This window comes from Gymnoscopelus microlampas (assembly GCF_963454915.1).
Source record: "Gymnoscopelus microlampas genome assembly, chromosome: 5".
Classification (NCBI taxonomy): Eukaryota; Metazoa; Chordata; class Actinopteri; order Myctophiformes; family Myctophidae; genus Gymnoscopelus; species Gymnoscopelus microlampas.
Genome location: NC_139942.1, coordinates 53,110,764 through 53,133,671, shown reverse-complemented (window position 1 = coordinate 53,133,671; position 22,908 = coordinate 53,110,764). Strand labels below are relative to the sequence as shown.

The 22,908-nt window shown below is 44.0% G+C and overlaps 1 protein-coding gene across 1 annotated transcript in view; it reads left to right on the top strand.

The window, feature by feature from the left end:
* Positions 1–19,258, top strand: part of tox (thymocyte selection-associated high mobility group box) — a gene marked incomplete at its 3' end in the record, with an annotated part of 72,161 nt that extends 52,903 nt beyond the window's left edge. Inside the window, exons 4-8 of the mRNA XM_084056990.1 lie at positions 452–739; positions 12,495–12,752; positions 13,986–14,213; positions 17,681–17,761; positions 18,512–19,258. Of these exons, the coding sequence (XP_083913116.1) occupies positions 452–739; positions 12,495–12,752; positions 13,986–14,213; positions 17,681–17,761; positions 18,512–19,258 (1,602 nt within the window). The remainder of the gene's footprint in view (positions 1–451; positions 740–12,494; positions 12,753–13,985; positions 14,214–17,680; positions 17,762–18,511) is intronic.
* Between the last annotated feature and the right edge of the window lie 3,650 nt (positions 19,259–22,908).

The window sequence follows — 22,908 nt, the reverse complement described above, 5'->3', positions numbered from 1 at the left end:
ATGCAGTGGTTTTCAACCCTTTTCACATCAAGGTTCATTATTTATTCAAGCCACGGAACCGCCGTTTGATTAAGGTTTAGATTTTGGTCATTGTTGGATAAGATTTTGTCCACAATTCCATGCAGTATTGATGTTGGTACCATAGGAGAGATAACAGGCAAACGTTGATCAACATAACAATTGTTCTGCATCCTCTAATTGTGTAGACTTCTTGTAAATTAAGTAATATAGATGTTTAACAATAATTTAACTCTTGAGTAAAATGAAACCAAATGGACCCATAAGGGTCCATTTGGTTTCATTTTACACTCTCTGGTTACCAACTCTCCATCATTTAGCTGGGGACCACATGGAACCTCCTCAAGGACCACTGGTGGTCCCCGGACGACTGGTTGAGAACCACTGTTCTAACGCATTCAGCCTCTAATTAGTTTTCTCTCTCTCTCCTCAGTCGTACTCTGTGGTGGGTTTGGGCGACGAGGACTTCAACATCCCCCCCATCACCCCGGAGCACATGCTGCACCCCCACCTGCCCCACCACGACTCTGGACTGTACCACCCTCTGGCCCCCCAGCACCACCCCCACCACCCCCACCAGCACCCACATCACCCCCACCACCCCCAGCACCCCTACCAGCTGCAGGGCATGGACCTGGCCGGCATGCCCGGGAACGGCCAGGACGGCGGCCAAGGCCAAGACGGCCAGGACGGCGGCCTCATGACCAACACCCTGTCAGTGGTGAGTTGCTGCTGGTTTTTAACCTCATGACCAACCCCCTGTCAGTGGTGAGTTGCTGCTGGTTTTTAACCTCATGACCAACACCCTGTCAGTGGTGAGTTGCTGCTGGTTTTTAACTCTTACATCATGACCAACACCCTGTCAGTGGTGAGTTGCTGCTGGTTTTTAACTCTTACCTCATGACCAACACCCTGTCAGTGGTGAGTTGCTGCTGTTTTTTTAACCACCAACCGTCAGTGGTTTTAGACGAACCCTAAAACCAAATGTTTTAGGGTTCGTCTAGTTTTAGTCGACTAAATATCATAAGATTATAGTCGACTAAATCTACAGTTGATTTAGTCGACTAAAATGTATGTTGGCGGTGCCTTGATGGCGTTGTAAAGGCTGATTTTACACTTGGTTGCATGCTGAAAATAGCAGATCTACAAGCTCACAACGCGTCGCAGCTTGTAGATCTGCTATTTTCAGAGCGCAACACACGAGAGCAACCAAACATAAAACGACTTGTCTTTTAATTCTACTGGATCTCTCCTCTACTAGACCCTCACTCACATTTTAGCCTAGTTTTCATTTGTTGACGAAATTGTCAATATATTCAGTCTTAGTTTTAGTCATCGTAGCTTACTTATTTTTGTTTTTAATTAGTTTTCATCAGTGAAAAAAGGTAGTCGACCAACATTTTTCGTCATAGTTTTAGTCGACGAAATCAACACTGGTTGAGCGGAGTCCCACAGGGCTCTGTCTGTACTTGTGACTTTTCTGTTTTCGCTCTACATAAAATAGCCGATCTACAAGCTTCACAAAGCCCACCGTTGCTTTTATGTCTCATTTACTGTAGAGCGGCGTACTCGCGGACCACACAAGTCGGGAAGAATGCAAGTCGGGAACGCACCCGTTCATGTAATGCTCGTTGTACTTGTGGTCAGAGTAGCCGTTGTACCCGTTGTCAGAGTACTCGTTGTACAAGTGGTCATAGTACCCAGTGAGATATTGGTGTTTTTTTCAGTTCTCAGAAACTGCTGGTCTGACCCGGGTCATCAGCGACACACATACACCAAGTTTGTGGTTGCTCGGTCGGACGGTGCCCGAGTTCTGCCTGGGACACAAACATACAGGTTGTGTGGATTCATAGATGGATAATACAAGCATAGAAAAGTGAAAAGAAAAGTCAGGGGTGGCAGTGGCTCAGGGGTAGAGTGGCTGGTACAGCGGTCGGATGGTAACCGCGAGGTTCCCAGTTCGATCCCGGGCTCCCCCAGAATTAGTGTCCTTGAGCAAGACACTGAATCCCTAATTGCTACATATGAATATATGTGTGAATGGGTGAATGTAATGCACAATCTATGTAAAGCGCTTTGGATAAAAGCGCTATGTAAATGTACCATTGAAAAACGAAATCTTGATAAAAACCCTGCAACTAACGATATTTACAAGCAACTTTACAGGAACAAGCCCAAAAATCGCTTATAATAAGCAGACATGGCAACACTGGTTGGTTCCCTTCTCAGAAACAATAGTTATGTCAGTTTACGGTTTAGCAAACCCTCAACAGACCTGCTGACATATTTCTGTGGGGCGTTGACGCCTACGGCATACTGTCACACAAACACACACACACACACACACACACACACACACACACACACACATACACACATACACACATACACACACACAAACACACAGAAACAAACGATATGGGCTCAATTAGTGTTCAATATTCATAAGCGTTGAGTAATAAGTAACGGATGTGGTCTGGATGTTGACGAGTCAGTGTGAACGGTAACCTGAATGCCATCATCATCCTCATAGGATGCTGTATGTTGTGGTATTTAGATGGAACTCTTGACAAATATTAGTTCTCAAACACCAAGACGGGAGTTTTTTTCAGGCTGACGTGTTCACTGGTGAATAAAGAGCGGATGTGGCTGCCTGCTGCCATCGGAATAAACAATACATTTTAACCCGTTAAAACCGGGAACGCATCTGTGTTTAACCCACTTAGGGTTAAACACAGACTGCAGGCAAACTGGCACCATTATTCTATACTTTGGCTATATCAAAAAATAGCAGATCTACAAGCTCGTAGCGTGGCACAGAGTGCCGCACTACGAGCTTGTAGATCTCATCTGCTATTTATCTTTTTTTAATCGTGGGCAAATCTTTGAATATATTCATTCAACCTTTTATTTAAGATTCTCGGAGAGATCATTGAGGGAGACCCTCATTTACAATGATGCCGAGATCATATATTTTTTATATATCTATTTTTTTAAAGCGAAAATGTTTAACTCAAATCTTTGCTTCTGGGGATTCTGAAAATGTCTTCTAAATCCTAACAGTTAAAACAAAACATTAAAAACCATGTTGGTATATATATCAGTGGCTCTCAAACTCTTTTATGTCAAGGACCCCCAAAATGATATGCATTTAGCCACGGACCCCCATCTCAAAATATTTGGTTCCAGGGAGGGACCCACCAGAAGCAAATATTTGAGTTAAAAGTGTATATATATATATATATATATATTCAAAGATTTGCACATATTTTCACGATTGTTTTCCCCCACAAAAATAGCAGATATACAAGCTCATAGCCGTGCTATGAGCTTGTATATCTGCTATTTTTGAATAGCCCAAAGAAATCTAAAATGACACAGTATATGTGTTCCCGGATTAAATGGGTTAAAAATCACATCTCTAGTTTGCATCTGGTAGATTTTTATCTTTGCAGTTTTACTAACCGGCAGCTGGCGTTGTCGTCCATGTTGTATGAACCTTTTAGAACTACTGCAGGCAAACTGGTTATCCATAATAATAGCTGATATGTGGGCGTCAATAGAGAAATCAAAACTTGTGACTTATGGGAGATAATGAGGATAGGCCACAGAACACGTTTTAAATGACACAACAACACGGTTTTGGTTTCATTGTGGTGGTGAAATAAATGTCTGACTGATAATGATATGTGGTTGGTGGTGTTGGTTTGGACGTTGGAACACTACAGCAGTGGTTTTCAACCTTTTTCATGCCAAGGACCCCTAAACTGATATACATTTGGCCGCGGACCCCCATCTGAAAATGTTTTGTGCCAGAGACCCCCCAGAAGCAAAGATTTGAATTAAAAATTTGCTTTAAAAATATATATGCAGTCAAAGATTTGCACGCATTTTCAAGATTTTTCAAAAAAAGCAGATCTACACTCGGTGCCGCGCTATGAGCTTGTATATCTGCTATTTTTGAATAGCCAAAGCTAAGCGGTTAAAATGATTGTGACGCTATGTTAGCTAATTTTGCTGGGGACCCCCTGGTACCCCCCACAAGGACCACTGGTGGTCCCCGGACCACTGGTTGAGAACCACTGCACTACAGGACATAACAGCTCACAATGTGTCGTGATGCGACACATTGTGAGCTTATTGTACGTCGGCTATTTTCAAAAGATTTTCATGCATTTTGAAAACTTGTGAAATGGGACATTTTGGCGTAATGAGTACTTTCTACTTTTGGTACTTTAAAGGAGGAGTTCACCCAAAAAATGACTTATTTTCTATCAATTGCACACCCTATGAAGCCTTGAATCCATGGATTCTTTTTTGTTTTTGTCGCATTCCTAAGCCAATAATTTGATTCCCGTCTCCTACCGGCTAATGTATCCGGTAGGAGACACAAAGTAGATTATTTGTGTCTCCTACCGGAAATACACACGGTCATCAAATTATTGGCTTAGGAATGCCACAAAAACAAAAATAAATCCATGAAATCAAGGCTTCATGGGGTGTGTAATTGATAGAAAATAAGTAATTTTTTGGGTGAACTACTCCTTTAAGTACATTTTGATACCAATACTTTTGTACTTTTACAAAACTCAAGTCAATTTCGAAATGTGGACTTGTAATTGTAGATAGATAGAAAGGTCTTTAGTTGTGTTTTAAAATAGATAATAGTGTCAGCAGAACCTGCAGCTTACTGGGAGTTTGTTCCAGATATGTGGAGCATAAAAACTAAATGACAGATAGAGAGATAGATAGATAGATAGATAGATAGATAGATAGATAGATAGATAGATAGATAGATAGATCAGTCAGATAGGCTCCATTATAAAGTCAAGGAGAGGACTGGAAATGTGAATCTTATCTCCTACAGAACGGTCTCCTCTGGGAGTAATACACAAATACACACACACACACACACACACACACACACACACACACACACACACACACACACACACACACACACACACACACACACACACACACACACACACACACACACACACACACACACACACACACACACACACACACACACACACACACACACACACACACACACACACACACACACACAGAGCCTGACAGAATCTTTCTATCAGTTCCCCCTCTCTCTCTCTCTCTCTCTCTCTCTCTCTCTCTCTCTCTCTCTCTCTCTCTCTCTCTCTCTCTCTCTGTGTCTCTCTCTCTGTCTCTCTCTCTCTGTCTCTCTCCCGCTCTCCTCCCCCCTCTCGGCCGAGCTAGGCCCGGGTTGCCTGGCAACCATAATTCATGGGCCGGCAGTAAATGGATGTTTGTGTGAGATCATTAAGGTGAGCTATAGAGAGAGAGAGAGAGAGAGAGAGAGAGAGAGAGAGGGTAGAGAGAGACAGAGAGAGAAAGAGAGAGAGAGAGAGACAGAGAAAAATAGGGGGAAAAAGTATATAGAGATAGAGAGAGACAGAGTGAAAAACAGAGAAAAAGAGCTAGAGAGAAAGAGAGAAGGGGGGGATAGAGAGAGAGAGTGACAGACAGAGTGAAAAACACAGAAAAATAGGTATAGAGAAAGAGGGAGAGAGAGACAGAGTAAAAACACAGAGAAAGAGGTATAAAAAGAGACAGAGAGACTGCGAAAGAGAGACTGCGAGAGAGACAGAGAGAATGAGAGAGAGAGAGATACTGTGAGATAGAGAAAGAGAGACTGCGAGAGAGAGAGAGAGAGAGAGAGAGAGAGAGAGACTGCGAGAGAGAGAGAGAGAGAGAGAGAGAGAGAGACTGCGATGGAGAGAAAGAGACACTGCGAGGGAGAGAGACTGCGAGAGAGAGAGAGACTGCGAGAGAGAGAGAGGGAGAGAGAGAGAGACTCTGCAGGAATAAATAAATGAATGTCGCACGCCCTTCCTTCCCTTCAATCCACTGCTCTATAAATTGCCATAAATCCCCCACTGGCCACAGAGCCACATGGTTTAAAGAGACTTATTCATCACAATTAAGCATCAACATGAACACATTCTGCATCGGGGTTGAAAAGCAATTACCCTGTCTGCCTTTATTTAACCACGTTTAGATGTGATGGAGGCTCAGGGTGATGCAACCAGTCAGACCTGAACATCTGGCTGGGATTTAAACACATAACATATCGTTATGCTGTCGGCCATGAAAACTTGTATCTCCATGTTTTAACTTGTTTGTGTTTTTTTCTTAAATTAACAATAAACCCTCTGGAGAAGTGTGTACCTCACCCACTTAAATAGAAAACCCACTATGTCTCCTAAAGGAATGAACGAGGACTTTCCAATCAACCACTTTTTATAATGTAGCCTTTTATGACTCTTGTTGCGTAAGTTTAATTTACCTGATTATTGTCTCCGCCAGGCCGAAAGGCATGGCGAGAGAGTATGTTTTACCCCCTATCCGTGTGTCCGTGTGTCCATCTGTCTGTGAACAGCTAATCTCTGGCACTGTTGGCCCGGACGCTGCAAGACTGTGCACACACACTCCCTGGATGCCAATTCAGAACCTCTGCCCAAAATCTTTCACATGGGCCTGTTATAGCGCCACCAGGAGGCCGATTTGTGCAAAAAAACACAGCACGCAGAACGCAGCATGCGATTTCCGTGAAATGTCACACGCACATTCCCTGTAGGCCAAGGAAGAAATGCCACCCTTTTCACAATGGCCTGTTATAGCGCCACCAGGAGGCCACAATAACGTACCTGACCTGGCGGAGACCTGTGTTCCGAGGAGCACTTTTTCTAGTTTAGTCTACAGTATCTATTTAGAATAGATTTTATTAATCAAGTGTCCATCTGTGTTTTTCCACTGTTGTTCTGTGGATATGTAAATGTTGAACACTGTATCTTATTAGGTGTTTTTTCTCAATCTGATTACCCTGTGGTGTTATTGTTCCACCACTGAGTGATAACGTGACCTGTGGGTGTCTGTTTAAGTGGGTGAGGTACACACTTCACTCCACTCACGAGTTTGACCCGATGAAGAGCCTTGGCTCCAAACGTTGTCAATACATTTACATTGGAGCAGATGAGTGTGCGGGTTTTATTCTTTTTCTTCATGTTACTTTCTAACCCAGCACCTCAACCAAGTGATGTGCGTATTCTATTAGTTTTTCGTAAATTAACGCTTTACTTGATCATAACTACAGCGTCACATGAAAGCATCAAAAGTAGCAGATCTGCAAGCTCGAAACACGGCGCCAAGCGGCGCGTTTTGAGGTTGCAGACGCGCTTTGAGCTATTTTTGCATATTTCGCCTGTAATGACAACATGCACAAAATAGGGTGGGAGGCGGTTATTATCAATTCAAAATGGCTGCACTTTATGATCCAAGTTAGAAAAAAAACTGTTTATCTTAATGACAAGAAATTATAAACAATTAAGCAACTGTTTGAGTCATTGTTTTAAGCAGCTCTATTTAACTTTCCTCTTCTACCCCGGATTTGAACCTGGTTTCCTACGCAAGTGAATATTGACCATCATGTTAAGATTCGTGTCAGATCCTGTGTCTAGGTGAGATATGACCTGTGACACGATCTAAATGTCTCAATAGAAGAGCATGGGAGACAAAATACAGCCACCCCAATTGTATAAGTTATATTGTATTAACATAGCCTGACACTCAGCCTGAATTTTCATTTCGTTTCACTCCATTATTCAGTCTGAAAGCCCTCTCAATGCAGCCGATTGCTGAGATGGGGGCGTGGCCAAAGTTTTGTTTTTCAAAGACTCTTTGGCGATTGGTTCATACTGGATTATCCCGATCCCGATTCGTCGTACAGATTTTCAACCGAGGCTGAGACCTCCTATGAGAGCGTCACCAGGCCAGAATCGCCTGAACATATTTTTTTAATAGGCGTAGCTAGCGATTCACGGGCTGGAGCCAGGCTAGTATTAACATACTCTACCATACAGATTGGACAAAATTACATTTTATTCATTAAAAATAATTTGCACACAGCATTATCCTGAGCGTTACTTTAACTTATGGGTTCCTTTTTGCACTCTCAAAGAGCCAAATGAACAGGGTGGATGTGATGGTGTGTAGTTGTCTCATCAGGGTAATGAAATGGAATGGAAGTTCTCCAGATGTGAAAGAAACACTCGCTGAACATATGGAAACCTCACACCTGATTAAGATATAGTCTAGTGAGAGAAAGACCGACGTATGCATGCACATACATACACACACGCACACGCACACACACACGCACACACACACACACACACACACACACACACACACACACACACACACACACACACACACACACACACACACACACACACACACACACACACACACACACACACACACACACACACACACTGGAACAGCACCAACTCATTTTAGATGTGTTCATAAACTACAGTTAGTGTGAGAGAGAGAGAGAGAGAGAGAGAGCCAGATAATGAAAAATTGAGAGCGAGAAAGTTTCATTTTGACAAGAACCATAGAAATATCCACTTTTGACACATCTAGGCACACACGCACACACACACACACACACACACACACACACACACACACACACACACTTACTTGTGCCACCCCATCCAATACCCTAGGTTTCTATTCTATCACAGTATCAAGAGAATACAACAACAACGCTGAAGCCTATAGCTTTCATTTCTCTGCAGTATAACAGAAAGAAAGTAAAGCCGGTCTAATATCTGAATGCCACAGCTATAAGAGCACACTTCTTTCTTCTTTTTTTTTGCTTTGCTGTGAAATGCGAAGCAAAATCAAAAGCAAAATGTCACATCCACCATCTGCCATAATTGGCCTTCAAATAACATGGCCGTGGGCCATAACGCGGCAAAGGAATATATATATTTTTGTTCAATTTCATATCGTGTTGTGTAAACATAATATCGCAAACCTGCCCCAAAAAAAACACTTTTTTAATTTAAAAAACAAATACATGAATATTGGTAATATTTATTTTGTGGCTAGAATATTGCCAGTTAAAGGACAACTTTGTTTTTTTACAACCAAGGTTTATATTTTAGCTTGTAATTAAAGTAAATAAAAGATGAGTGTTATATATTTTTTTCATTTACTGCTTTCTATAGTTTTAGCAATTTTCGCCATTTTTTTTTTTACAGTGGGCGGGGGCATTCTGTCCGGTGGCTAAATATGCCTTTTTTTTAAACAATAAAAAAGGTCCTGTGGTCTTTGATGGTCAGGTATGAGTTATTGGGGGCTAGAAGAGCTACTGTAAATAATAATAAAGAAAACGCTGGGTTATTGTGTTAAAAAAGAAGAATATTTAGCCACCGGACAAAATGCTCCCGCCCACTGTAATAAAAGATCGCGGAAATTGCTAAAACTATAGAAAGCAGTACATTTTTACATTTTAACACTTATCTTTTATTTGCTTTAATTACAATCTAAAACATAAACCTTGGTTGTAAAAAAACAAAGTTGTCCTTTAAAATGGTCAACCTGACATGACAAACAACAAGCTTGTAGATCAGCTATTTAAAATAAGATAAAATAGTGCCGTGTTTTGTGCTTGTAGATCTGATATTCTTTTTCACCTATAATGACATGCCCAGAATAGGGATGCCATGGGTTGTAAATGTGGTTAATTCAGTGGTTCTCAAAGAAGGGGTCCAGGGACCCTCAGGGTTCCTTTAGGGGGTTCTAAGATGGACCCTTACAGCTATTTAACTCTAAAGAGTGTACAAATGGGACCAAATGGACCCTCACGGGTCCATTTGGTCCCATTTGTACACTCTCAGAGTTAATGGGGGTCAAGGAAGGAGTTTTGATGAGTCATACGTGGTTTTGTGCCGTAGACAACCTGTGGGGTCTCAACCCACATGTTGAGAACCAGTGCCGTAGAACAACTGATGGGCCAAGTTCAAAATGTTACCAGATTATGTTACTATGACGATAGGAGTACACAGGATGGGGGGAGGGGGGATTTTCAAGCACAAAACGACAAGAGAGTTAAAAGATGTGAAGATTGTTAGACACACCTGTCCACTCGGCCAGGTGGATTCACCTGCCTGTGTGTGTGTGTGTGTGTGTGTGTGTGTGTGTGTGTGTGTGTGTGTGTGTGTGTGTGTGTGTGTGTGTGTGTGTGTGTGTGTGTGTGTGTGTGTGTGTGTGTGTGTGTGTGTGTGTGTGTGTGTGTGTGGCAGTGCAGGCAGATCACCTGTCAGGTCGCATTGTATTGTAATCACTGACCATGACAGGTGACGCAGGGTGAGAAGGAAAACAAGGGACACTCTAGAAAGCAGAGAGAATGAACAATAGGCACTTCAAAGCAATCTAGTGTCAGCCTGTCTGTTGTACATTTTGTACACCTCCAACAATGAAACTGAGTAGCGGAGAAACAACGGTTTACGTTACAATGCAGTGTAGTTGCAGATGGCTGATCGGTGTTCGTCGCGGTGGTTGAAATTGTACACGTTCTCGTATCTCGATTTCCAATCTCATCATCGTGGACACATCCCAGGGCGGCAAGCATCAACCGCTGGAACTGAAGCCAAAGAGGAAGTAATAAACTGTTGCAGTTCAGTCAGTACAACCCATGAATGGATAAGATATTTTTTATTGAATATAAAATGAGCAATATATAAATTTTGGTTTGCCAATTAATTGGATCTGCTTTTAGGTACTTCACTGAGTTCCCTGACAGAACTTGCTCTGCGCATACCACGTACCACGTACCACGTACCACATACCACGTACCATGTACCATGGGCATTTCTCATCAATCGCCCAGAAGGTAGCGCTGATTCCCCTCTTCCGGCTGCAAAATAGTTTTCATTCCATTGGAGTCAACGGTGACTTGACGCGACTTTACACTTGGGCTTTATTACCTTAGTAAAACCTTTTCATAAAGACTTTTTCAATGGCTAGTTTCAAGTCTTCTTCCCACAGCAAGATAAGCGTTTTTTTTCTTCTAAATTATGGTCCCATTAATTTTAAAATTGATGATAAAGCAGATGAGTATCATGTTTTTGGGGCTTGTGATTGAGTTCTACTGAGTGAAGACACGCCCCTCGCTGGTCTTTCAGCCAATAGCATTTGTTTTCATGATTCCATTTGGGATCGGAAATTCCAAGATGATGATTTTGTTGAAAAAGTGGCTTCAAAACGGCTCTGTAGAACCAATAGGCTCCCTTCGTCCATTTATTTATTACAGTCTCATGTAGACGTCCAGTGATTGTGACTGATGGCTGTGGCTCATCAGATGGCCTTCCACCGCGTTGGACTGAAAAGTGGGACACATTCAATTACGTGTCCTTAATTGAATTGTCAGTCCACTCGGCCATTAATATTTGTCTTGTGACTACTAGGGCGGAGCGGAGCTCTTTGTGACCTGTCAAGAGTTCTAGTGTGTCATCCAGTCTTTGTTTTGCAACTCTCAGGATCTGTTAGTTAAAACATCGTCTATAGCTGCCCTTGCCAGTGATTTTGAGAGTTTTTACAAACCTTTGAAAAATCATAGAATATTATTTTTCACAGCGATCCAGCCGCCGATCGCTTCAAAAGACGTAGGGGGTGAGCTCTCTCTCTGAGAGACAGATGAAGCAGGGACCCCCACTATATATTGCATAAAATTGTGTTGCAGATTAAAGCTTTTCATAGATGTTGGATTCATGTCACTGTGTATTTTCAGACATTTGACGACTTAAACCGTCAACACTTAGTAAACTTTCACTCTGTACTCTGTCTGCTCTTTTTCCCCCTCTCTTTGCCGAAAATATATAGCCGATCTACAAGCTCACAATGCCTCGCAGCGTGAGGCGTTGTGAGCTTGTAGATCGGCTGCGAAGCGTTGTGAGCTTGTAGATCGGCTGTGAGGCGTTGTGAGCTTGTAAATCGGCTATTTTTGGCTAAAGTCGTCCTTTGAATAGGGATGCTAGGGTTCAAGTGGTTACTGTAAAAAACTAAGTTCATATCACACAATGATTTGGTGGACCCCCTGTAGTACCTCTGAGGACTTCCTATTTTCATTATTTTGGATTTTGACTCTGTGGACATTTTTAAGAACCACTTGTGGAATGTCTTAGATTTGTTGTTTTTAATCATTTGAATGTTTCATGCTGCCTCATGGACAAAACCTGGAAGATAGTTCCACAGGAGAGGAGCCTGATAGTTGAAAGTTCTCAGGGGTCCCGGACCCCCTGTTGAAGACCCCTGGGCTAGAGATTTGTGAGCTTGTGGATCAGCTATGTTCACTGAATGTTCACCTTTTTTTGTCCAGAATTGGGACGCAAGGGTTCAGTTAGGGATCCATGTTTCTGTTGGTCTAATCAGAGTTCTGCTGGTTGTGACCACAAGTAATTCGTTTTTTTTTAACCTGATTAAATACTCAACCTAGAATCATTTCTGTTCAGATGTATTATTAACACACATTCCTCCTGTCTGTCTGTCTGTCTGTCTGTCTGTCTGTCTGTCTGTCTGTCTGTCTGTCTGTCTGTCTGTCTGTCTGTCTGTCTGTCTGTCTGTCTTCACCCTTATAGATGCAGCAGATGGTCAACTCTGACATGCGCTTCACAAACAGCCAACAGCCAATAGAAGCCGCCCTCAGACCCAGGAGCCAATCCGGCGGCGGCGGCGGCCTGTGTCAGCCGAGTCAGCTGACCACCATCAACCAATCCCAGCTGGGCCTGAGCGGGAACTCTCTTACCCACAATTCCCCCTCGCCTCCGGGAAGCAAGTCGGCCACGCCCTCTCCCTCCAGCTCCGCCCACGAGGACGACAATGAGGATACATTTCGGGTAACAGATGCTCGCTAACACACGCGCACACACACACACACACACACACACACACACACACACACACACACAAGGAGTGCACGCACGCACACACACACACACACGCACACAAGGAGTGCACGCACGCACACACACACACACACACACACACACACACACACACACACACACATGCACACACACTACACACCTGTTTGTTTAAGGGTGAGTCATTTCTCATTCAGTTGTAGCAGCTGTGTGCAGTGTGGGTTTAGGAGTGTTATTATGTGTAGCTTTTATGTGTATTATGTTAATGTTCTGTGTCAGAATAGTTCCATTCTCCATGCATATAAACATGATGGATATCCACTCACCTCGCTGTTAAGTCACATTCCGCCTAAAACAGGTTCTCAGCAGTTTATACCGACTCTCAAATTCCAGAGAAGTTACACCATTAGTTATACCACGTAATGGAGACACTATTATACTTCAGCTAATAGTTGATGTTTATCAGAGTCATATAGAAACAACAATATTTTAAGGTTCATATATAACATATATTTGTGAAGTGCTGTTTTTGTCATAAGTACATCCACACGGAATGTGGAAATGTTGCAGTCATGGAGCTACACATTTTCAATAAATAGCAGATCTACAAGCTCATAGCGCGGCACTCGGTGCCGAGCTATGAGCTTGTATATCTGCTATTTTTGAATAGCAAAGAAATCAAAAAATTACACAGATGTGTTCCTGGATTGAATGGGTTATGGTCTTATTTATTGGTGTCAATATGATACTATGTTTTAAACAGTAATGTCATATTATCATTTAAATCTCAGTGTTTTTGTCTCCGCCAGTAGACTTATGTTTTCGTTCTCGTCCTTCCGTGTGTCCACCAAGCTAACATTGGTCAAGCTACACGTGACAATATGTTGAAAGGGTGTGCTTTGATTGGCTAGCGAGACGCATGATTAAATAGAGACCTATAAATAGGTGTGTCACTTCAAAAGATCATTTATATCTTTTGAAGTGAGGTGCTCCGAGGAGCACATTTTCTAGTTGGCAATTTTTTTGGGGGGGCCCACATGCGATACCCTCGTGGCCCACCAGTGGGTCAACGGCCCGCAGGTTGAGAATCACTGTCCTAGTGTAGCAGTAGACTCTGCTTTGTTTTTTAGATCCTCTGTCTTCATCGTATGCTCTCCTGTCCTCCCTCGTCCCTCCTTCTCCCTCCTCTTCCTCCTCTCTGAGCAGGGAGAGAAGCGTCCCCTGGCGCCCGACACGCCCCCCAAGAAACCCAAGACGCCAAAGAAGAAGAAGCGCAAGGACCCCAACGAGCCGGTGAAGCCGGTGTCGGCGTACGCCCTGTTCTTCAGGGACACGCAGGCCAACATCAAGGCCCAGAACCCCAACGCCACCTTCGGGGAGGTGTCCAAGATAGTGGCCTCCATGTGGGACGGCCTGGGAGACGAGGCCAAACAGGTTGACATGCGCTTTGCTTTGCTTTTGTTTTGTTTGTTTGTTTTCTTTCTTTCTTTCTTTCTTTGTCACCCACACAAAAAGGACGACTCCTCCCATATTCAACCTTATCTTCATATAATTGGTCCTCACTAATGCTCATTATGATATGCTCCCATTTCTGTCTACTCACTCTGTGTCTCAGAGGAGGGCTGTGGACAGTGCAGAAACCTGTCTACCAGTGACATCATCGATGTCACAGTATCTATTCCTGGAAAATTAGCATGCTATAATGGAATAGCCTCGCGTAGCCAGACTATATCATTGCGTGGATATGAGTCTGGTGCTGCTATGAGGATGTTTTTTTTCCAAGGGGGCGGGATCAAAACAATGGCTATGGACGCAATTGGTTAGACCTACATTACATTACATTACAGTCATTTAGCAGACGCTTTTATCCAAAGCGACTTACAATAAGTGCATTCAACATAGGTAGGGAACGAAACTACTAATCACCAGAAGTCTTAAGTGCATTTCCTGCAAAAACAAGCAACCAAGAGTATACCTAGCGCTAAGGTAAAAGTGCAATATATCAGCTACCTACTTTCTTAAACAGATGAGACAAATAGCAAAATCAAATGAGCATGAGCTAATACAATAAGTGTATCGACTAAACAAGATCCAATAAAACAGTACAACAATAAAACAAGAGTTTGTACAACTAGTTAACAACAAATAAGCCAGACAAAGAGGAAGGGTAGTGTTTCCTGAAGAGGTGGGTTTTCAGCCTGCGGCGAAAGATGGGCAGTGACTCTGCTGTCCTGACATCAGTGGGGAGTTCATTCCACCACTGGCCACTGGTAGACCTACAACCAACTACCAATCACAGTCTCCCATATTTGAATACTGGGCCCTGATTGGTCACCCCAGACTTCAGGAGCAGGAAATGGATTCACGGAGCGGTGCCAGACCCAAATCGCAGAGGCCATTTTTTTTTTTTTGCACTGGCAGATTCATCGGGTCACAGGCTAATAATGGAAGTCATTGTTCTCACGCTGATAAAAAATCCAATTAACCCATTGAGACCTGAAGCCGATTCTACATGTCTCCTAAATCTGAACAGTATTCTGAAAAAAGTATGTTTCCAGGCCTATATCAGTGGTGCTCAATCTTTTTCATGTCAAGGACCCCCAAAATTATATGTATTTGGCCGCGGACCCCCATCAAAAATATCTTGTTCCAGGGACCCCCCCAGAACAAGATATGAGATAAAAATGTTCGCTTTAAAAATATATATATTCAAAGATTTGCACACATTTTCATGATTTTTCAAAAATAGCAGATCTACAAGCTCATAGCGCAGCACTCGGTGCCGCGCTATGAGCTTGTATATCTGCTATTTTTGAATAGCCCAAAGTGTAAAATAGTGCTTTTTAGCTCAAATCTAAAAATGACACAGTTCCAGGTCTTAATGGGTTAAAATATTTGAAATCTTGTTTGAACACCTGATGATGTCACTGGTGGGGTTTCCACAGCCCTCCTATGAGACACAGACCGAGCAGTACATTATTTTCTTTTTCCATTTTATGTTGAGCATTAGTTGGGACCAATTATATGAAGATGCGTTGAAAATGTGTGAAGTCGTCCTTTAACCTCTCTCACCAGCTTGATCAGAAACATGCATGTCAACCTGTTTGGCCTTGTCTCCCAGGACGTCCCACATGGAGGCCACCATGAAAGGCCACTAAAAACATGCAATTTACCATTTAGACCAGGGGTGGTGATGCAACTTTCATGATGCAGAGGGTTACTATATTTCCACACTCACTCCAGGGGGCCACATTGCATATTGTTGCTGTCGGGGCAGAAATCTCCATATTTTAACTTTTTTTCGTAAATGAATGCCGTACTTCGGCATTCTAGTACGTCACACAAAAGTAGCAACAATAGCTGATCTACAAGCTCAAAACGCGTCGCATCGCGACGCGTTTTGAGCTTGTAGATCAGCTATTGTTGCTACTTTTGGAATAGGAATCCTGAATTCTTTTTTTGGTATTTTGGCATTGGAATCTGAAAAGTATTTTTTTTATATAATTTCAATATATCAGTGTTCCGATATTAACCTGCGGGCCGCATTAAGTGACTGTGAGGGCCGCATGTGGCCCCCGGGCCGCCAGTTGCCCATGTATGATTTAGACACATAATCGAGAGCGATTTAGTGTAGGCAATGTAAACACGGGGTAATACATCAAATGCATAGGAAGGTAAACATCAGTATCTCTCATACACACACACACACACACACACACGCATGTGCACACACGCACACGCACACACACACACACACACACGCACACGCACACACGCACACGCACACGCACACACACACACACACACACACACACACACACACACACACACACACACACACACACACACACACACACACACACACACACAGTACTAGCCAAAGGAGGATGTTTGACTGAGGGGTGGACTGTCTGGTTCCTGGTACAGTATGTACAGTACTATGCTGGGTAAATATATTATGATTAATGGCACTCTGAGTGACAGCACAGATAGGACGACATTGGAATGAATGAAGTATTGGTTTGATGGGAGTATTAATCATTGATTTTTCCAATGATCAGACTTTATATTGTATAACTGCAACACACGTCTCAATCTCACTATTCATTGAGTGTTCACATGAACAAAATAAATATTGCAGCCACTGTATTATCATGATCTTTGCCCTTTAAACATCAATATGATTATGAATTATGTTTTGTCATACTTGATGGACTAAGTCAAGGGTCTTCAACGTTTTCAGGCCAAGGACGCCTTGGCTGAGAGCGAGATAAAGCAGGGACCCCCATTATATATTGTATAGATTTTTCTTTTTTTCATAGCTTTCATAGGCAGCTTCATAGACTTGTTTCACAGCACTATCATGTTGGATTCATGTTGATGTGTATTTCCAGACATGTAACCATGCACTTAAACAATACTTAGTATACCTGACCTTTCACTCTGTACTTAGCCTGCTCTTTTTCCCCCCTGTACTAAACCACTTTGCTGAAAATAGCAGATCTACAAGCACACCTGCTATTTTTGGCTAAAGTTCCCCTCAGAATAGGGATGCCTGGTTGAAGTGGTTAATGTAAAAATCACACAAAGATTTGGCGGATCCCCAGTAGTAACTCTGAGGACCCCCTAGGGGTCCCGGACCCCCTGTTGAAGACCTCTGGACTAAGTGATTCGTGCAGTATACTGGTTGTGGTGGTAGAGCCACCACAGCCTGTGAGAAAGAAGCACCGTTAGAGAAAGTATAGTGAGTCCATGACACTCTGCCAATACTGCAGTCAATATTTTACATTAATCGCGTCACCCTGTCTTTAAGAATAACACTTTATTTAGACCTTTCCGTGCTCAATTGATTTTATTTAGACCTTTCCTTGCTCAATAGATTTGGTCTGTCTGTCTTACAGAACTACAAAAAGAAGACAGAGACTGCTAAGAAGGAGTATTTGAAACAACTGGCTGCATACAGGGCGAGTCTGGTCTCACAGGTAAGCTCATATTATATTATATATTATATATAAGTTCAGTTCAGGACAACTCATGAATGGCTAAAATATTTTTATTGAATATAAAATGAGCGATGTATTTTTTTTCATTTGGCGATGAGTTGGATCTGCTTTTTAGGAAAGCACATGACATCTCCCTACCAATAGGGACTCTGAATCCCCCAGTACATAAAAGTAGATCCAAAAGGACAGGTGGTAGCTGGGGTGGTGGAGGGTGAGCAGAATCTGACAGCAGTAGGCTGCAGCAAACAGCAAGCAAGGAATGAGCAATGCAACTTCCCCATTTTTAAATAGGGTGCTCTATTATAAAGTGAATATGTCATTGGTTGAGAATAGAAGCATGTAGCTGAGACCGACCAATGGTCGTCCAGCAGCAACTGCGCTGAGTTCCCTGACAGAACTTGCTGGGTATGTACCATGTACCATGTACCATGTACCAAGGCGTGACGCGAAGTTCACTTTGAGCCTACTCAGCCCCGTCCGAGTTATGTACCGATAGGCACAGAATAGTACATGATGTTGTAGGGACTGCGTTTGCCCCAACTGACACTCAAAAGTGACTACTGGCCAATCGCAGCGCGTCTTTCCCGGGACTTACACAACTCTCAACTTCCGCTACAAATCCGCAGTGCATTCCCAAAGCTCGCCTAGGGGGCACGGGGAGAACATGCATACATTAAGTAGTTTGCCTCTCTGACTCCATTGCGTCCTCTCCTCTCCTCCCCTCTTCAGAGTTACATGGATCCAGCCGACATGAAGCCACACCCTTCGGCCTCCTCCCTGTCCTCCTCTTCATCCTCTACCTCCATGTTTGCGCCCAAACCTCCGGTCTACTCCGGCCACCCGGGGCAACAACAACAGCAGCAGCAGCAGCACCCCTCCCCTCACTCCCTGCCCCACCCGCACCCTCTCCCACCCTCCTCCTCCTCCGGCGCCCGCCACCCGGGCATGTACCTGCCCTACCCGCCCCACCCCCACAACCCCCAACACCACCCCTCCTCCTCGCACCCGGCCCACCCCTCGCACCCCGCCGGCAGCCCGGGCCACCTGCCCCCGCAGCACCAGGTCCACCCGCAGCTGCAGAGCCTGTCGTCCAGGGGGACGGCGGCGCCCCGGGCCAGCCTCCCCCACCACAACCAGCAGGGGGCGCTCTCCCTGGGCAACGTGGTGGCGGCGTCGCCGCCCCCGCTGCAGGTCAGCCCTCCGCTCCACGGCCAGGCTCACCTGGGAGGCCTGCAGAGCCCGCACCACCAGCAGGGGGGGCTGCAGCATAGTCCCCATCACCAGCAGCAGCAGCAGCAGCAGCATCAGCACCAACAACAACATCAGCAACACCAGCAGCAGCAGCAGCAGCATAGTGGTCACACACTGGGAATGAGCCACTCACCAGGGATGACACACTCGCCTGGAATGTCGCATTCACCTGGAATGACGCACTCACCTGGAATCACACAGGTGAGAGATGCACACCAAACATAGACTGTTAACACATCTCCTGCCAAGGTATTAAACATCGTTTGTTATCCCCTTGCCAGTCTAATTACCTTAATCTGACGATCTTTGAAACGCTGTGGAAGCCACATTGTGTACAAAAAATACAAAAAGAAAAGTGCATGTGAGGAGGCGGAGGCATCTGTGTGTACGCTGGAACAATAACATTCCACCCGCGATCGGCCATTTTGGGGCTATGCCCCGTTGAAAATGGGTGGTTTTCAATGAAAAAAAAGGAAACTGAGATGAGTTTTTCTAAAAATCCTATAGTCAGGGTGGATGGATATGATGTTTTTTTGGAATGACGTCACATCCACATACTTCTTCTCTGAGTGACGATGGATCATCCCAAAGCTGTGTTAGGGTGCCCCTTGTGAAATGTTCTACAAAAACATTTTTTAGCGGCGCTAGCCGCTAAAAAATATACCTGGCTTTTGCGTCAACGTTCTGATTGGTCAGACACGTCAACAAAGTGATTGGTCAAGCTTCACGTGACACGTGGCTATAAACACATTATAAACACTTATTGATGACAAAATGTATCAAAGGCGCCGCTACCTTCACACAGGTGTGATTTTTTATAATAGAACGACTTTATGCGTCTTGGCGGGCAAGTGCACTATTTAATAGAACGACTGTATGCGTCCATGGCGGGAAATTAGTTAAAAATCACACCCTGTGTGAAGGTAGCGGCGCCTTTGATACATTATGTCATCGATATGTGTTTATAATGTGTTTATAGCCATGTGTCACGTGAAGCTTGACCAATCACTTTGTTGACGGGTCTGACCAATCAGAACGTTGACGGGTCTGACCAATCAGAACGTTGACGGGTCTGACCAATCAGAACGTTGACGGGTCTGACCAATCAGAACGTTGACGGTGAACACGGACAAAGTCAGGTATAGAGCAGGATCTGCTCTATACCTAAAGGTATAGAGCGGCTAGCGCCGCTAAAAATATATAGACACAGGGAACTGTGACGTCACCCATTTCTACAGACCCGTTTGGCTTAAAGGACCGCCAATGATGAAAAAGTCGAAAAAAAGGTCTCGCATACAGGTGTCGCATTAGGTGTTGACTAGTTGCTCTGTCTGTTTGTAGACCAGCCCGCTCTTCGAGCAAGCTGGTAAAAAATATTTTTACAGTCTAAACACCAGCAACATGCACTCTTTCTGTCCTATGAGCCACACCTTAAATGGGGTTCCTTAAACCCCATTTGTATTTCTATATTTTCCTCTCAGTCTCTCTCTCTCTTTCTCTCCCTCTCTCTCTCTCTCACACACACACACACACACACACACACACACACACACACACACACACACACACACACACACACACACACACACACACACACACACCCTTCCATGTCTCCCATCTCCTCCAGGTAATAGCCATCTCCGTGGCTGTGAGCTGCTGATTTAAAAGCTCCATCGAGCTGAGATGGAGATGGATGAATTTATCAGTGGAGGAGACACACACACACACACACACACACACACACACACACACACACACACACACACACACACACACACACACACACACACACACACACACACACGCACACACGTGTGCACGTGCAGAGGGAATGAGATGGCTGCCAGAGCACGGATGCATCAGCATTACTCGTGAACTCAAGCATTGAATTGAATCAATAGGAGATAATGGAACAGAATAGATGGCCACAAATCTGTCCCATTGTTTTGCATTTTAAACATGGTTGCGTGTTGATACGTCTAGTTTATCAGAATAATACCAGGCATACAGGGGGGGGGGTTTAATAAAGGTGAATGAATTGTTTTAAATCGTAAATCGAGCGTTGTAAATTAAGCTATACGGGATGTTCGTTGTTGCTGTGTCTAGCCTCACCCTGACTGTGTGTGTGTGTGTGTGTGTGTGTGTGTGTGTGTGTGTGTGTGTGTGTGTGTCTGTGTGTGTGTGTGTCTGCCTGTGTTGTTTGTTTTCCCTATTTGTCTGCCTGTCCGTCTCACTGTGTTGTCTGTCGCTAACTGTCCATCTACATCAAGCCTCTTTGGGTCGATTTAGCGGTGCTTTGTCTGTCTATCTGTCTTTCCATCCCTTACGCCTGTCTGTCTGCATTCTTGTCTGTCTGCATTCTTGTCTGCCTGCCTACCTGTCTGTCTGTCTGTCTGTCTTGCCTCCCTGCTCTGTGTTGTTGTGGATAATTACATCACAGACAGGGAGTTGAGAGCGCACGTGTTCCAAATGTTTTCATAATAACACCAGTTGCGCAGCTGTCTGTTAAAAAAGACACACACACACACACACGCACGCACGCACGCACGCACGCGCGCACTGATTCCGACCGCGGTTTTATCAACATATTCAAGTGAGATGCGTTGGTTTTATAGACTATATTTAACAGCAATATTTATATTGCTACCAATATGTAGTATGACACCTGAATTTACCCACGGATTAAAGGTCTATACGCTGAGCTGTCCTGCGCTCTCATTGGCCGTAGCGCGGATCTGCTCGGGGTGCGGTTGGTCGCAACCAAGGGCCACGGCTTGGATATTTACGATGAGCCCAACACGGAAGCTTATGAATGGCCAGAGTGTGGCACTGTTTTACCCTGCGCCGACCTGCGGTGTCAGAAAGAATTTATTTTAACGCAAGTGAATGGGTTTTTTGACAAACTTTAGACTGGATTTTCTTACCGTAATAAAAATTGTCATAAATTCTATATGCTTCCAGTCGCTAGTTTAAAGTCTCCTTTCAATCATCATGATATGCGTTTTGCTAAATTATGGTCCCATTTATTCTAAAATTGACGATAAAGTAGGCTATGCTCCAGTAGGGGCGGGATGATTTGATTGACAACCTACACAACCAATAGCATTCATTCCCCGCCCCGCTCTTGATTGACAAGCTACCCAACCAATAGCATTCTTTGGGGGGTTGTTTTCCGGTTCCCTGGTCACATGTCTGGTCTCAACCAATAGCGTTTGAGTTCCGGCGTGGCCAACTGTATATATTAAAGATGGGAGGATACACGTTCCTGAACTATCGGCTTCATTTTCGGTCTGTAGAAAGCAGGGGAGTGGCTTTGTCCGTTCATTTTTTACAGTCTATGGTCGCAACCACGGTTCATACATGACTTTCAGTCGGCGACACAGAGCCAAATAACAAACCTGCTAGATATCAGTAGAAACGCTCGGGGAGGCATTTCGCCGAGCACCATAGGATCGCAGTCGGTTGTTCTTGCAGTACGTTTTCACACACCGCCAGAAATGCCTCTGCGAGCGAAGCCCTATCTTGCGCCACATCGGGGATTTGTCGGCAAGCCGCCGAATAAGGGGCAAATATCTTGCAGTGTGTAGTAGCCTTAACACGTTCAATCCGGGAACGCATCTGTGTCATTTTAGATAACCAGCTATAACCATTATTTAATACTTTGGCTATTCAAAAATAGCAGATCTACAAGCTCATAGCACGGCACCGAGTGCCGCGCTATGAGCTTGTAGATCTGCTATTTTTGAAAAATCTTGAACAATTGTGCAAATCCTTGAATACATATACTTTTTGAAACAACATTTTCAACTCAAATCTTTGCTTCTGGGGGGTCCCTGGAACAAAACATATCCGTGGCAAATACATATAATTTTGGG